General features: G+C 33.5%; 1 protein-coding gene across 5 annotated transcripts in view; it reads left to right on the forward strand.

Annotated features, from left to right (window-relative positions):
• LOC119079921 (cyclin-dependent kinase 14) overlaps positions 1 to 18,602 on the forward strand; it is a 109,910-nt gene that overhangs the window by 65,238 nt on the left and 26,070 nt on the right. For all 5 annotated transcript variants that reach the window (XM_037188016.1, XM_037188018.1, XM_037188019.1 and 2 more), the window contains one exon: positions 11,014 to 11,187. In XM_037188016.1, the coding sequence (XP_037043911.1) occupies positions 11,014 to 11,187 (174 nt within the window). The remainder of the gene's footprint in view (positions 1 to 11,013; positions 11,188 to 18,602) is intronic.

Raw genomic sequence — 18,602 nt, forward strand, 5'->3', positions numbered from 1 at the left:
GTGTAACAAATCGTTTGTTTTTTGTGAGCGCTAAAATTCGAAAAAGTTCATAAGTTCACATGCAACGGGATACTGATTGATTGCTTTACTGTTTTGCCATTCAATACGTTTAAGTTGACGTACACAAAATTAAAATTTCTAATTTTTAAATCTAATGTAAAAAACATCAAATTTTTACTGTGGATTTACATAGCAACGTAAAAGTGACAGATGCAAAAATTTTCTCATACGGCAACTCGAAATTTCATTCATAATTTTAATTTTATGAATGAAATTTCGGGTTGCAGTATTTAAAAAACATTGCATCTGTCACTTTTACGTTGCTATGTAAATCCACGGTTACGGTACTTTGCTGTACATCGATTACATGGGATCGCTATGACGATTGCAAATTGTTTGACACCATCTATTTTACTACACTTCAATATTTCTAAAGTGAAATATTTGCTTTGGTTCAACTGAATTCATCCTTTTACGAATTGTTATAGGAAAACAGTTTTGCCTTTAAAAATTGGCCGATGCTATTCGGCACCGGTGTCAAATAGCATGCACTGTGTTGTGTGGCTATTTGACACCGGATGCGAATAGCCAATCAACACAGTGCATGCTATTTGACACCGGTGTCGAATAGCCAGACAACACAGTGCGTGCTATTTGCATCCGGTGTCGATTAGCCACACAACACAGTAGATGCTAATTGACACTAGTGTCGATTAGCCAGACAACACAGCTGATGCTATTCGACACCCACCTTTGGGAGCCAGAAATAAATTTCGCGCGCGCGAAATTTATTTCTGGCTCCCAAAGGTGGGTGTCGAATAGCATCAGCTGTGTTGTCTGGCTAATCTAGACTATATATTTTGTTTTCTAAAAAAATCACAGGTTAACTAGAAACGAAAACTTTATTTGTTTAATAAGTGCTTTTCCCTAGCTGTAGATAAAGTATTTGAGTTTTTTTAACACTTCGCAAAGTTCATCAAACCACCATTTTTGATTTCTCTCACTTTTTCAGATGCATATCTTCGCATTGCATTTTTGAAATTGTGATAAAAAGATATCTAAATCACATTGGCGTCAAATTTTAACATTTCTAGCGTAACTTTATAGGAGAGACCTAATCATTAAGAACAGATACAGTATAGCTTCTAATTTTAACAGACTTTACTCATTAAATTATTTTTAATATAAGATCAGAAACACAAGCATATGGGATCCTAGTTTTAGACCACATACTTTTAAGGAATAAAAATTTAAACCTGACAAGAATTTATGTGATTTTGGGTCATGAACGATCAAGAAGGCTGCATTATAATACACATTGCAATGTGATGTAACGCGTTGAATGAAATCGAGTAGTCAATGCTTAGTATATACGCTTCAACAATACGTTCGGTATAATTGTGTGACTCTATACAAGGCTGTATACTTTGGGGAGGTCACGCAGACCGCCATTTTATTAGATATGCGGGAACACACCTTTTCCATACAAACAAATTCACCAAAATTAAATTTGTATGGCGTAGTGAATTTTTTGTATAAAACGTGGTGTGTAACCCGCGTATCTGCATCTGCGTGACCTCCCCAAAGTATACAGCCTTGACTCTATAGCCGTTTATAAAAATTTAGCCTTCGTTGAAGGTAATAGATTCTTTAGCGTGCGAAAAAAAGTTGGTATCGCACTGCGTGCGAAAAAAAAGTTCATATTGCACTGTGTCCGGGAATACAGTGAAATAAGTACCTTCAAAACGACATTAAATGGATGCATGGAAAGGTGATGATTATGGACCGGAATTGCGAAAAAAATTTTAAATTCTTAGAATTCGTTATTTTGTTGGAACTGTAAGACTGATATGCATTGAAAATAATAAATGTTGGGAATTACGGGTTGAGCCTGGCATTGAAGATGTTTTGGTATGTTTCATTATTTCACTGATGATTTGGATCTGGTTGTGAATTTATAATTTCGGAAATCGTAAACCGTATTGGAATGAAATTAAATTTGAAAAGAAAAATTTGGTTCACGGGTGGGGACCGAACCCACAACCTTCAACTTGCCGGGCTGATGCTCTATCCATTGGGCCACCGTGGACATCTTCTTTTCAACTCTAATTTTGAACCGTTCTTTCAAATGCTACGTCACAGCTCATATCGTGTGTTGCACACAAGCTGATCAATTGTCGAACTTTTCTACAACACACACATACTCAACATGTAACGCTGTCGCTTTCCGTACATACGAACATTTACTGTCTCCCGGCAAGTTGAAGGTTGTGGGTTCGGTCCCCACCCGTGAACCAAATTTTTCTTTTCAAATTTAATTTCATTCCAATACGGTTTACGATTTCTGATAATTATTGTACCAGTTCTAGTTACTTTAACTAACCATTAGTCAAAATTATAATTTCGCTATATTTCGATCCAGGTTTAGAACAATCATCAGACGGGGAACCAATATGATTTCGCTATTTCTTGAGTGCAAAATTGTTTTATTCTTTGATTTTTAATTTTCAGTTTTCTCTATACACTGAGAATATTTTTTACAATTGTCGGAAACTCCAATTAGAAATTCAGAATGTAATTATTTGAAAAGAGAACAACAACAACGGATCTCCAACGTTCAGAGCACCAACAATTTTTAGCTAATATGTCAATTTATCATCGTTACTAATATCGACCCCTCTTGACCTTCTTACACGAAATACCAACATTGCGGAAACCACAACCTATTGACATCAATATTTGAATTTCACATTTAATAGTAATTTTAACCATTGCGTATATTTAAAACCAAACAAATGAGTGCGTCTGGTGTCAATTAGCATGTACTGTGTTGTTGGGCTATTCGACACCGGTGTCAAATAGCATACACTGTGTTGTGTGGCTATTCGACACCGGTGTCAAATAGCATGCCCTGTGTTGTATGGCTATTCGACACCGGTGTCAAATAGCATGCACTGTGTTGTGTGGCTATTCGACACTGGTGTCGAATAGTCACTCCGTTAAAAATTTGGAACAAATAGATGGTTTCGTGGATTGATCTAAATTTTAAATAATCTTTTGCGACGTTCGAACGGATCTTAAATAAATGGCCACGTTACCCCGTTACATGGCGAAGGAATCGCATCGGCTATTAGTGTAAAACTTCTTGAACCAATTTTCCGAAGATTAAGAATTTTCAGTCAATTTTTTGAAAGAAAGAAGAAAGAATCATGGCCTTCGTGTGTCCATTTTCTCTTTCATTTTCAATCTTCAACGGAGTCACTATGTAAAACGTCGTTAATGGTTAGGACTCTAAATTATGGAGCGGTTATCCAAAGAAAGAAACGCGGGTGGGTGACACACTAGATCTAATGATAATTATTGCTGATTTCAATACAAATAATTTACCTACCCAGATGATTAGCGTCGCCGTGATGATGGATTGAATTTTATTTTTATGTAAAATCGCCAAAGGTCCTACCCAAAAGTAGATTATAAGTATTGAAGGATTAATTTAAACAGATTATGCAAACTGTAGTTTCTGCACTGGGTCAGTAATGCAAGAGTGTCTGCATTAAAGTTTCTCACAAACGATTTATCTAACTCATGAAGAAAACCTAGGATGATGGTTAAGCAGCTTTAGCTGCTTAAGATGTGCCTCCTTTTGAGGTTACAACTTTGTTTGGATCATCAGCAGCGAATGAGATATAAGAGACTAGTTATCTTTAGTATAATTGGAATAGTTGCATTTCTCAGGGAAATTGTTAAAAATTTGAAGGGAACAGAAACGCTCGCTGTAACTTTAGTCTTCAGTTTAGATTTATCTTTAAAAATTCTTGAAAGATGAAATGAGTTATGTAGTGATAACATGGGAATATGGCTCAAAACAAAGCTGGTGTTTCTGTAATATGATGAATGAGATATAAAATCAGGAGCGAAAACGCAATAAATTTTTATTTCGATATATGAAAAACAACTTTTGAGAGGCTCTAGATGTTTCCTGATAATACATTTGGCCCAGGGTTTCTTGAAAAACTCAAAAATTTCGTAAAATTCTCAGATTTCAGAAATTTCAGAATTTTTAAGAGTTTTTCAAAATTAAATACAATTTAAGAATTGCATATCCGACTAATCAGCACTGACTTGGTGTCAATAAAATATTTAGCGGCGATCCGTTTCGGGTAAAATAAATTGTTTCAATTAAATTTCTAATGCTCAAAACAAAAGAGGCATTGAAAACGTGTTGTGGTCCTAGTTTTCATTGACAGATGCAGCAATCGCGATTTTGAATAGAAAAAGTTCTAACTTCATTTGACAGTTTCGAAAATTTCGTCATGAAAAATAGGACCAAAACACGTTTTCAATGCCTCGTTCACACCCCTTCTCAACAAAAAAGAAGTTTTTACGAAATGCACCCAAAAACTAAGAACGGGTATCGATTCAGGGACCTTTTAAGAGCTCAGAACAGCATTCAGTACAATTTGAGCTTGTGCGTTTTTGAAGACACATCGAACGATTTTTTGCTGAAAATTTGTCTGAAGCAAAGTTCTAATAACTAAATTTCACTGTACTTCGATTTAAAGTAAGTTGTGAGAACTTCTACCCCCATTACCAAGAAATTGTCATCGAACCATAAATTTCCGGTCCAAAGTACGAATTACCGACATTGATTTCTGTTGTAATATCGTTTCCATTGGAGATGTTTACTATGAGATATCTAACTAAACGACAACCATTTTTCATTTCATTTAAATTTAAAAATAAAAAAATTCAATCCAATCCAGAGAACTTGATACTGTTTCAAAACTGTAAACCTACAACGACATAAATTTATATCTTTATTATAATCATGATCGGAAGACGACGCTTCATGAAACTTTGTAATCAGAATTTTTCCTCTCTCTATCTTTATTTTCAACAATGTGTTAAAGGATTTTCCAAAGACTATAACTTTGCGTGTTGGAAATATGAGAGAATAAAAGGATTTTTTTTTTGTATCCAATGCACCGTCGTTTCGGTAGATATAACCAGACGATATAAAACATTTTCACGGAAATGCCACAAAAGAAAAATGAACGTCGACTATTTCTCGTAGAAGGAAAGTTTTTTCTTTTAAAAACAAAATGCATTTTCATAAAAACTAAAAATATGGAAAAAAATAAAATCTTTTGTTAACTGAACACGAGAAATGGTTTTAAGAACCGCTCGCAAAGCAATTATTTACTTAGTTAAAAAGGAGGATCATGACTTCAGTTAACGTCTTATCAAACAAATCGTATTCTATGTGAAAAATGTATTTAATTCGATGTCTTCAACATGAACATTCAGATATCAGAAAACTTAACCTAAAGTCGGAACTATCAAAGAGACCGTAAAATGAGCAAATGAATAAACGAATGACAGTCATTTGTCAGACAAGATTTTATACTTTGTGCTTTGAATATCCATTTCCTCTATTTATCCAGTAAATTGCAAATAATCCCCCACACATGAACAAATCAATTTGGCCGGAACTATTCTGTTTAAAGCTAACGTATATTTTGTATAAGAGTACAAGTAGTCTAATTTCTATTCGTCCAACAATGAAATCCTTTGAAATCGTACGATTTAGTATAAAGTCCTTGCTGGTTGCAGGATTCTCTGTCACCTTTTATGAATTACCACTGGAGTTCTGCACAAACAAACACATTCGTCTCGTTTTAAGAATTTATTTCAATTTTATCTAAATGGCTAACATTTATCCGTCAGTATTTGCTTTTAAGTCATAAATCCTTTTTTGGGTTCAGGAAACATTCCATGGTTTTATAACACGACTGTGTGTTTGTGTTTGCTTATGGTTTATGATGATGGCATATTTTGTTTATATGAATATATACGGAACATGTATACGCTTTACGTTTTCGGAGATATTTTATTAAATACAGAAACCATAGACGAGAAAATCTCAGCATCGCATTTCTATGCAAATTATGAAAATTTATACAGAAAAGTCATAGTCATGACTTTCAATGTAAAGACTCAATATTTATCATTAAATACGTGCGCATCGGGTAAAACAACCACAACGAGAAGGGATGTTATTGTCTTTTTAAAATGTATACCCAATAAACACAAAATCATAGTAATTCCATCAGACAGTCGATACTTGAAGCATTTAGTTGATGTTAATTCGAATTTCGAAGTATCGTTTCATGATTGAATATACAGAACGTAAACACGTGAATCAATGGAATTATTATGTTAACATTGCGGGACGACATCAATGAATTGTGCGACTAGATGGTCTTTCTATGTTTGGGCCCACCCCATTTAAAATTCATATTCGAATTTAAATTGAAAATCATGTTAACCAAAGCAGGGGATGAATTGTTTAAACGACCATATTGCATTGATGAATGTTAAGTAGATCGATAGATGAAGACGCTCCCACGTTCCATACTTTAATTCACTAAATATTTTTTTATGATTACACCAAAATTAAAGGAAATTTTTTATTTGAATAAACATAAAGAGTGATAACCGTTTATATTATGCACAACCTAACGAACCACTCGGTATATGTATGTACTATGTGCATGCGAATGTGCTTCCAAATGTGGGGTCTTTTAAATTAAAGCAATAATTACATTTAGGAGGGTTCATGCTGTTCCCCAAGGCTCCCATAATCACGGTAGAAAAAAAAATTGTATGCTTACACTTTAGCGTGAATATGTATTATTGTGGAAATGAGTTATGACATGGTTTGCAAGCTCTATAACAGGATGAAATTTAACAACATGCCTTTTGCTGGGTTAATTAATTCTTCGGAAATTTCATTTATTTAATGGCATTATGCGATACTTCACATGAAACTGAATATGAAGAAACTTTTTTTTTTTAATTAAAATATTTTCACCAAATTTGTTTGGGTTCACATAAATTTGTATCTCTTCATCATGCATAGATAATTGCCGTCAGAGACTTAAGTTTACTACTTAGGGGAGTTGTTGGCTAAAGTCTCCCGGGATATTGAGCCACACAATCGTAATTGTAGTGAAAGATGCGACAAGAGAAAATACCTATCAACGTTCTTTGTACTCGTATGGAACAATGGTTTGCAGTTCAAAAGCCAATGTCTACATTATTACGATGACACTTGAATTATATTCAAATTCATTCTTTTTATAGTCATGTTACCAAAACGAAATGAAAGCCAAGGTGTGAACGTAGGCATTGGAAGCATGGCATAAGATTATAACACCTTAGTCTCTTATACACTTAATGTGGTAAACAATTCATCGCTTTGCACCATATGTACCAACTAATTAAATGAGCTTTCGTAGTTGTAACCATAGAAAAAAATGGCAAAAGCTATTTCTCTAATTTGTTTGCAGTTATAAAACAGCATTAAGGAGCGCGAAATTGTTTGTAAATAACATAAAACAGTCAAACGCCGTTTTCATATTTTAAGTAAAACGCCCGTCTTTTCCTTTACTCGTCTTGCGTTAATTAATCCTTATAGCAATTAGTGAAAGAAAGAACAGTTGAACAAAAAAAAAAATGTCGTTTGATATGCGTGCATCAGCACATAGCATCAAACCAAAAATGACTTTCGAGCTTTCATTCCACCACTTGAAATATAATGGGGAAACCGTGTGTACTTGAAACAAATATTTCAAAGGGAACATGACAAAAAAAGGGAAAAAAACTGGAAGAGACCGAACAGACATGAGGAGCATTCATTAAATTGGTGATGCAAAAGTGGATTTAAATTTTAGAGAAATTTTAAATTCTGAAGTATTCGTGTGGAAATTTTATTTTCAGGTTAAAATAAATGAAGTTATTTCAATTGTGTCGCTCTTGTCCATAATTGCATTGTTGTCGGCACTGTACAATGTACATTCGTTCGTGTTTTTCCGAAATCCAGCATTTTATAATTGAATTTTATGAGCAAAATTTTCATTATTATTTTGTGGAGCCACTTGGACGTGTGCCTTTTTTTTATTGGGTAGAATGAGTGGTCTGACAACTTAATAATAATGTAATTTTTGGTCAAAATGTTGAATTTAGAACAGGGTCTCTATATGGTGCATGTATTCGAATCGTAGTCTAATATTCCCTGGCGTGCGTGTGAGATTTCTGTTCTAAACTCTTTGTTAAGTGTGAGATTTTAATCCATCTTATGAAGTAGTAGTTCATTGTTCACTGAACTCATCAAACAAAGACACGTACGTGACACTTTCTTTGTTTAAAACAGGAGCTTTCATATCTCTAAATCACACAAGTGAATGCAATTGAATTCCTGTTATAGATCGTTTAAGTGCACCATACCTATAAACGTATAACCGATCGCCATACAATCAGTTTATGAATATAGTAATCGATTCAATATTGTTCACCATGATTTTTCACAATATTGTTTATGAAAAGAATAATTCGAATTTTATTTTAGGCACTTAACGTAAACGGCTCGGCTCAAAGTCAACTGTGTCGGTGTAAAATTGCGAATGGAAATTAATATTCCACCAGTTTTATTGAAATAAAAAACGGTTTTGATGAATGAATCATAGCACTGAACTATATATGAATGAATGCTCATTTCGAGTGGCGTAAAATCGCGAAATTTTTATTTTTTCAAATCCTTTTTATCGTAAAATGTTTTATGCTCCACTTTTATGGTATTATGCTTAGCTAAGATCGTCTTTCTTGCGGCCATATATTCATATTATTTTACATCCAAATAGCATAAAGTGTTGTCGGAACGCATTCAAAATTTACCTCTTTAGAATATTGTAGATTTTTCAGCTTTGGTTTTATGTCTGCAGTATAAGTAGTACACAAAAACGTCATAAAAACATGGTTGTTTTCCCCCCTAACACTGAACTGCGTATCTGCACAACCAACCACGGTGTAATACGAAAATATCATAATAAGCGGTTCATGGGCTTCAAGTGGATGTATTTCAATTTTAAAAATAAATAAAGTGAAATAACAGCACACTACATGCACACAACCATTGTGGACGTATGGAACCATATGAATAAAGTTTAGCGTAAAACGGATATTTTACAGTTGGAAAAAATAAACAAAAAACCGAAAATAAAAATAAAGAAAAATACACGGACGACGCTCGACGAAGGGGTTATATTATTATCCAACACATATGGGTTGCTTTAAGGAAAATTCTTCGAATTCTAGTGAAATATCGTTCTGGCTTCTACCCTTCTCTACACATTTCATCAACCACATGAATAGATTTCTCTGTATTCGCATTGATTGGATCAGTTGGATGTAAATTAATGGTCATTGAGCTGATTTGAAAGAAATATTACACTCGGCTTGTATTTACATGATCGATGGATATTAGATTGCTGAAGAGATTCAGACGAGTGAATGGAATGTGAATTATTTTCCAATATATTTTGAGCAAAAAGATTTGCACGTAATTGGGATTTAGTTGAGTTCGCAGCAGTTTCCACCTTTAAAAGTTAAAAATATTGAATTTGTAAAGTCAGGTTTGCATTGGAGTATATTGGAATAAAAGCAGCGAATACTCCGTAGCTTTACATTTAATATTCCACTGAAAATTGCATGAAAAAGCCAAACCATTCATCAAATTCTATCAAAAATGATTGATAAATCAAACATCGTTATCAAAAAATCTCTATTGAGTAATCACCGTACACAGATGCCCTAAATTCAAAATAACCCAATTCACTATAATGTTATTCAATTGCATTCATTTCTTATCTACCAAAGTTCAGCGACAGAACGACCTAAAACATCCAATTCAATATACCTTTCTCGATCGACCTATCCACAAGACGCACACAAACAACATACATCGAACGAAAATCGAACCAGCTGCGGAACAGACAATTTTAATTTCATATCGAATGACGTGATAGCACTCCCTCATTTTTAAGCGAAGAAAAATTGCGGTCATCAATTTATTTGTCAGTATCACATCATTGTATTTATATCGGACACTTTTCGGAGCACAATGAATGAGTTCAGTTTATGGGATGTCCGACCCATTTATGTAATTTGACGTTTTTCGAACGGAATAATGGTTTGTCTTTCACTGATGATGTCAAAAGCATAGTCAAGACAATAAATTATTTACAGATTTCAGGCATGTTCAATAGACGTTAATTACGGTGTTTTTGTGTAATAAATTAACTGTATCATGGCGGGAAAAAATACGGAGGAACACAATTGAGGTTGAAACTTTTATTTAACGATTTTTTTTTGAGTAGTAGTAACAGGGGCGAATGACAATTTTTCAAGAAGTTCACCAACAGTTTAACATTTAATTGTCTGTTCAAGGTTTTATTGGATTATGTGGTGTAAAGGCACTTTTATGATTTTCGAAGAACTAAAGTTTTGATAGCCCGACTAAAGCCATACAATATGCTCTCATAAGTATTGTAGTTCTTAAGTCTATACAAAGCCTAAAACAGAAGGCAGTTCTTTTCAAAGTTTAAAGACAACTACGTTTAATGGATAGGATGACACCGTAAACATCAAAATCGGTATGTATTCCTTTGACGATTTATACATCCCCTTATACATCTATTACTTCTTTTGTTCATTATTCCACACAAAGTCTGTTCCTTCATTCGTTTGAACATAAATACACTTCTCTATATAATACCACGTTAACCGGAGGTCAGTCGTTTATATTTGTCATTGCTGTCTATAACAGGTGGTTAGGTCGAAATTTTAGTTTTAATTTAAGTTTTGTTGTAAATTCGACATGACAAGAAGGATATTTACTATTAACTTGACTGTGATATATCCAGATCGACATTAATGTTCTTTATATGATACCTACTAGTGACTAGTGATAAGTATAGATTAAATGTTATCTCTCTGTTAAACCGATACGACATGAAAGTACTTATGGAAAAGCTCATTAATATTATGAAGCTATATGTAATGATAGTCGTAAAAATGGGAAAATTTGCATTTATCCTAACTCAAACATAGTTGGATCAATTGAATTCCAATTCCGAGAATCATTTTTAATATAAAACGTATTTCTAATTACAGCGATATCACGAGAAGACGGCGAAGACTCCAACCATCATAATCATCATCGTGGCCATGGCAATAACCATAACAGCAAAGTTCCGTTTAACGGCTATAACTCCGAAGAATACTTAGATCGATTAGAACCAAATGGTAATATTCCAGTCAATAAATCAGATCTAGGATATAGCAAACGTAAGTACTTACATTTATAAACGTCTACACTATCGCTTTCGAAACCAATTCAATACAATAACTATCCTAAAATACTGTATCCACCAACAATAAACGATATCATCAAATCTCATCTCGTTATCATTTTCTTTTATAGAAAATTTCTCAACTGCCATTTATCATTTTATTGATTTTCGTTTAATGTGGGAAAGAATGTAATTCCTTTCCTACTTTTTTACTATTCGGATAAAAATAATCATAACGGGCTCTGATATATACCCTGCGGGTACATAACGCGCCATAGTCACCATAGCGGTTACAACAATTTCATTATGAAGGATATGATAGATAGAATGTGCGATATTTTTACGATTTTTTATTTCGCCATATCTTTCATAATATTTTTTCGCCAATCAATCTTTGTATTTTCGCTGGAAGTTTCTTTCTTCTGCTGATGGTGAACCATCAAAAGATGAATGGAACATCTTGAGGGAATTTATCTTTGTATTTTGATGTGGCATGTTTCATTCTATCCATGCCATATTATTGCTCGTATACCACATTCTTATCACAATCCTTTGTATTGAATTAACGTTTTATCTATCGGAGATTTATTTATGGGTTCAAGATATGTCAAAACTTATTGTAACTGCAGCGATAAGAAGTCGAAGTCAATTTCAAGAAACATCTAATCAAGAATAAACATAAAACTCTAGGTTTTTGAATCAGCCCCACTCAGCTTCACTTACCACATTGCCATAGAGAACCAATTAATTCTGCAACGTTGTAAATTTCTACCGGAGACATTGTGGTGTATTAAGTACATCCTTTCCAGTAATGAAATTTTCATCCTCTTAATCCATTCTTCCTTCCAGTCCTATGAAAATTGTACTAATATCAGCACAAACCAAAGTACTCACAAGGCGAGTATTCGTCAGACCAATTATCGTTATCATTATCACGGATTCTTCATTTTCTCATTTTCTCTCAATTCCATTAAAGTAAATAACCACAAAATCATAGATTCTCTCAATTACCCACATATACATATTGTATATAAACAAGCGAGCATATCACCACCGAGCGCACATAACCCATAATCATTATCTTTTAAATTACAAAATCTTATGTAAACATCTCCCTTATTTACAAAATCATATTAAAAATGATAACGGCCCAACCAGTCCATTAGTTATCCACCCAAGATAAGAAGCTAATCAAAGAATAAATTTATTTGTTTTCTTCGTTCCGTATGTTGATTCTACAACTCTCCATATTATTCTTGAAGATAGAATGAAAGGGAAAAAATTTGTTTTCTTCACATTTTATTTTTGTGCATATTTATCCACACTGCCTAGTTTGCCGACTGGATTATGAGTTTTGTTTAGTCTTAGATGATATTAACGGTGTTTGCATCGAAGAAACAGTCAAAAATGAAATTTATTTTACTTTTCGCAACCTTTTATCCAGTTTAGTTTGCCAACGGCATAAATATATACACATAGAACGCAACGCAACGAAACGTGGAACAAAATCTCGGTTATACGGTTTCCTCGTCGGGAAAAAAACGCTAAGTAAAATTAATGTGTTTTTATGGAAATTACGGTAAAATAAAGAAAAACTTAAAAGAAAAAGTCATTTGTTTGTATGGAAATGTGTGTAGTGTAGTGTATAAAAAGGGAATAAATTTTCATATTGTTGGTCGTTGTGCATTGTACCGATAAGTTATTCACTGCCGTAGTGGAGTACTAGTTTCTTTTTGTTATACAATATACAGTGGAGGCGAGAGGATAAAATGAAACTTTACAGAACAAGTCCTTTGAAACATTGTTCTGCTTCTGTTCTTTTAATGCACTGTGATTTGAAGTGCACTTCAACAAATTCTAATCGAAAGTTGTTTAGTTTTCTTGCCATTTCTTTTTTGTCGCAGTGTTCGCCTTTATTCAGTTTAAATGTGTGATACTTCATTATACATCAAGTACTGGTTTGTTTTGGAAATGGGTTCTGTTTTGCAGTGAATTGAGTCATTTATGACAGAAAAGAAAACTTCAAACGAAAAACTTTCCTTTTGAACGCCAATTTCAGTTGAGTAGTAAAACTTCTGGGTCTGAGTTTGTTTGATCGCTCTCCTCTCAAGATGCTCTTCTTTTTTTTCTTCGTATTTTTCTTAAAGTGAGTCACTTTCAGTGACTTTATCATATTGTGGATAATGACGACAAACATTTTCTTATTTACATACTTAAAGTATTAAGAGATAAGTGCTTCGATAAAGTAATTTAACCGCTCGTTTAACTGGTTAAGTTTATACAAAGAAGAACTTTCGATTGTTTACAATTGAAGAAAAAAGATTAAAAAAATTGTGGACCAAACAAACTCTGAACGTGCGAGTTGCTTTTATCCATAAATTAAAAGATGGCTTCACATATGGCTATGGAAATTTGGAAAGCAAGATATACTCACTCATGTGACCAAAGAAGTAAGAATCTTTAGAAACTAATTAGGCAGATTCCAACTATTCATTTCTCTACACATTTACTAAACATCTGTTGTCGACAACAAACACAATATTGCGCAATGAGGAATAGCTATGGGTCTATTTGGTTACATTAATGTTAAAAACAAGTGAAGTAAAAGAATTTATTGCCTGCCCCATGCGAAAATTGACTATTACACGGCTGTATACCCCCTGCGAAAATGATCCATTACACTAGGACACATTTTGGTACAGGTGAAATTAGCCATGTTTTCTGCTTTATGACACAAAATTTGTTTAACAAATAAAAATCTTGATTTTTTATGTTATTGCTCTTGCGAACGCATTCCTAACCAAAATCTAGATTTTTATCAGTTCAACAACTTTCATATTAGAAAACATGTCGAATTCACTACATGTAAGAAAATAATGTTAATACGTTAATTAATAGAAGTAATAGATTCATGTATTATAACCATCGTAATGCGCTCACTGTTTCCAAAACGGTAATACCCGAGTAAAAATGAAAGTCTCAAAGGTTCGAAAAGAGACGTCTCACGGTTTCAAATTCTTTGTATTGTGAGACGTGAGACGTCTCTCTTCGAACCTTTGAGACTTTCATTTTTACTCGGGTAGCCAAATGGATAGGAAAACACACAGATGTCGAATAAAAAAAATATTTATATTTGAACTATTGTGGTTTCCCAATGGATTTATGCATCCCCCCAGCTGCATTACCATTACCCTTTCGCTCTACAGCAAACACTGATCCGGGCAGCAGTGTTTGTCAACCATCAAATCATCATGACTATACGCTTATTTGTTCAACACAATATTATTGTTATTATTATGATAAACTACCGACTCATCACCGCCAAAGTATTATTAAAACAATGCCGCCTAGTATGCATTATAATCCTCCACTTAAATAAACAAAAATAATGACCATATAATTTAGCGAATGGCATTAATATTAATGCATACATGAATTTGAACACATCCCTGGGAAAAAGGGAAAATTTATTACCTTTCTACCGTCGTCGTACAACTCCGCTGGAAAATATCTATCTAGATGTATGTATAAATATTATGCGCGCACACTCACTGCTGACCTAAAAACCCATTGTAACCCAAATTACCTAATTCTGCAAAATGTTGCATATTAACTTGTTCTACATTTTCCGTAGTTCGGATGTTGCCACAGCGTATAGCACACTATCCTCACATAGTCATTGTTGTCATAGCTTGTTAAATTGCTATGCTTAAAATGGGATAGGCGAAATAATACCCTAGCACCATGTGGTATCGTTTTTATTTTCGGTCGAAATTAACTCCTTCTATTTTACTGCTACAACCTGATGTATACACCTTTTTAAATGGAACTCGAATATATTTTCCGGAAACAATTTTCGGTGTGGTGTGTTCTTATTCTTGCGATTCGACGTGATAAATTGTCCTCTCTCGTAGTGTTTCGTTTAACATTCTTTTTTCTTTCACTTTTTTAAGATAAATTCTCCCATTTGTCATAAGTTTTTAACCACCACAGGTCGGTTCAATTTAAAATTGATTAAAAGCGAAACTTTCCGTTTAAGTTTAGCGTTCATCGTAAACTTTTTTTTTTACATTTAACTTGTTCAATTGAGCAAAACGTGTACGTAATGCAGATTTTCTTGAGAACACTGGCGCTGAGAAAGTATACTTCTAACACTTTCGAAGTATTAAGCTGCATGGTTTGTGTGGAATATGAGTAGGCGAATGATTTATCGCCGGTATACAGCGGATGGGTTTTGCATTAGACTATTTTCTCTACGTAAAAACTAAAATTTCTAACAACAGCTTGTGTTTCATGATTAAATATCAATCACCCAGATGAAGCACGGTGCTTTGGGTACGTCTGGGATAGTCAATTACCTTCTTATGATCGACAAAACTTGCGATACGGATAATTAAATTGCAAGCTTACCGTAGGTATTAAAATTACGTTGACCCGATGAAATAATTATGAGGGAAATGAGGCGAAGTAGGTAATAAAGATTGAGTTTCAAATTTAAATTATCATCAGACGGTAGAACAATTATACCGTTTGAGACTATTGATTAAACGTCTATTTTCAAGTAAATGAATGAATTATGAAATCGTATTTCTTATGCATCGCTGCTCAAATCATGGTACAGCTCGAGCCATCTGTTAATTATTGTTTTAACGCAATTGTTAATTGAATTTCCAGCTAATTGAATTGATAATCCGCTTTGTTCGATATACAATTCAGCAGTTTGTATCTAATTTAATCCTCGAATTGATCGAACATATTAAGTTAATTAAATCGATTTTTCATTGTCAATCAAAATGTATCTGGTAAGCTACAGGTTTAGTGCTATGTGTTTGTGTATACAACTAATAAACCAATAGCACTTGTCCATCACTGTCGTAACCCGATATTTTAGTCATCCTTTCGAACACAGTCGAACACAACTCTTTATCCTTTTGTTTGCATTTCAGCCAATTTGATGTTGAGGTTTCAATTTTCAAATGAATGGAGAGAATTATTTTAAATTAGTTGCGTGAAATAAAGATGGTTATATTTGCCAGCACATTTTGTTTATTTATTTACTCTTTATTCATTTGATATCATTCGTGGCAGCTAAGCGTCGAGTAATAAGCTGAGATGATCCTTAAAACATCAAATGGTTTTTTGTATTCAACATTTCAGCAACTTGTTGCGTTTGGGTTAGGTAAAGCGGTCAATTAGTTTCATGTTTGATGATGCTATCGAGATCTAGACTTTGTGGTTTGCATTACAGCTGTAGAATTGTAGAAATCAACAATTTAAATCCAGTTCATGTTATTCGCATGCTGCTATATTGACGTTACTATATACAAATACAGACGTTCGTGTCGTCATTTTATTCTTATGTCACGCGTGGAATGAATGGATAAAATTTTGAAGACTTTTCCTTTAATTTTACAGTTGGTTTCTTTTAGTTCGGAATATATTTGAGATTTTTTTAGAGCTTTAAAAGTCACTGATGTAGCCAGGTAATAAAATGTTTCCAGGCTATGACATTTTGGCACAAAATTTTAAAATCCCTTAGCGAATTCAAATTTAACGCCACGATATCATAGACTGAGAAACACTTAATTGAATGGGAACATCGATGAACACACTGTCAGGATTTACTTTGATTTTCTCAAAAGGATTTTTTTTCATTTTCAATTAAATTTAGGATTTTCTAAACTCCTGCTCCCGATCTGTCGCCAGGATAAACTTGTAATATTGTCGTTTCTTTTGATGCTCTAACAGTAAGTAGATATGCAGATTCTGCAGAAAATTGTGTTCTCTCAATTGAATATCCTCAAAATTTATCTAAATTTTTGTAGCTTTTTCGATTTCACGTAATGTGCCCGACGAATAATTTTTTGTTTCTACAGTTTTCCATTGTTCTTTATTAGTGCAGTAAAAGGCAAAAAGGTTTATTGTGTAGACTACATGTCTGCTAATTTGCGACGGTCAGTCCAACAATCACATTGAAAAAACCAATTTTAATTTAATTTCCTCTCAAACTGAAACACACTCTGTTCGGTCGGTAATGGATATGGACAAAAAGCTAATAAACTCTAATTGGTTGGATACATTCTATATTATGCATATAATTTGGCACAATATTCGATACAGCCACGAAGACATGTTATAATTCCAATAAAATTGCGATAAACAAACATTATAACAGAAATTATTATCTCCTTCCTATACTTTTCTAGCGAATTTTAAACGATAAATTCAGCACTCAATAAATCCAAAGAGTAAATTTACAAACAAAATTAAATTAACCCAATAAGAGGAGTTAATTATCAAACAGTATGTACCGCTTCAAACGTAAACAAAATACCAAAATATTTATAACAACCGCGAAATATCTACACTCGTACGGTGTGGCAGAGGTTTCAATTCAAACAAACAGATTTTTTTTTTATCAAAGAGGCAACACTTTACTTGACCTAATATTTTGTGTAAACATTTATCATTTGGGAACTTACAAGTATGCATGTGATTTGTATACTTAATATAATGTATGTGCACCTGTAGTAGTCGATTGTTGATACATGGTATGATTAGATTAGTTTTAAAACTTTGAAATTTTATAAAACGGGCAAACGTGCCAAGTGCAAGTGGATAGCTTAGATATTATGTTTCTGAAACTAGCACACATCACTTCGCAGATCTTGTTTTCTGAGGTTTTAATTATGTTGTCTAAAACTTGTATTGAGATTCGGTACGCTTTACTCGACTGTGAAATGTTTGAAACTTAAAATTGAGACGTGAATTTTCCTCAATTCTTCGGTGATGTCGAACGTAAACAAATTTGTTGCGAGACGTTTCACAGCTTTCGTGTTGCATCTTCCTAAAATCACAGAAAAGTATTCTCATTCTTACGTAACTAAACAAAATTCAAATTATCAAATCAACAGGCCAATGCTCTCAATAATGATAAACTGCTCTGTGTCATCCACCACATCAATTTAACGACTGCCTTGCAATAAGCAGAGATGTCAAAACAAAATGATTTGCCAAAGTGCAATCGAAAGCTCTCTAATAAAGTGGAATCAAACTTTGGTTCACTACACTCACATTATCTGTATCCTTTCTGAAATTCATAGTCGGGTTGGTAGTATTAAAGAACAGCACCAAATGTCATGCATCATTTCAAGAACTATATTACAATTAAGCTTCCCACTCAGAAAATCTTAAACTCACTTTTCTTCAATATTGATTGAAGAAGCAATATCGCGAGGTATTTACGTTTGACAACAATAAATCAATTTTGAAACCTACAGTGAAAAATGTTCGTGATAGCGAAGACAGGGTTCAGTCCTGCAACCCCACATTTTCGTCACAGTGACTTCAACTTTATGTTGTGTGTTTTCAGTTTGTTTAATCAAAAATGCTCGTTTCAACAGATCATTC

Source organism: Bradysia coprophila, unplaced genomic scaffold, assembly GCF_014529535.1.
Source record: "Bradysia coprophila strain Holo2 unplaced genomic scaffold, BU_Bcop_v1 contig_350, whole genome shotgun sequence".
Lineage (NCBI taxonomy): Eukaryota > Metazoa > Arthropoda > Insecta > Diptera > Sciaridae > Bradysia > Bradysia coprophila.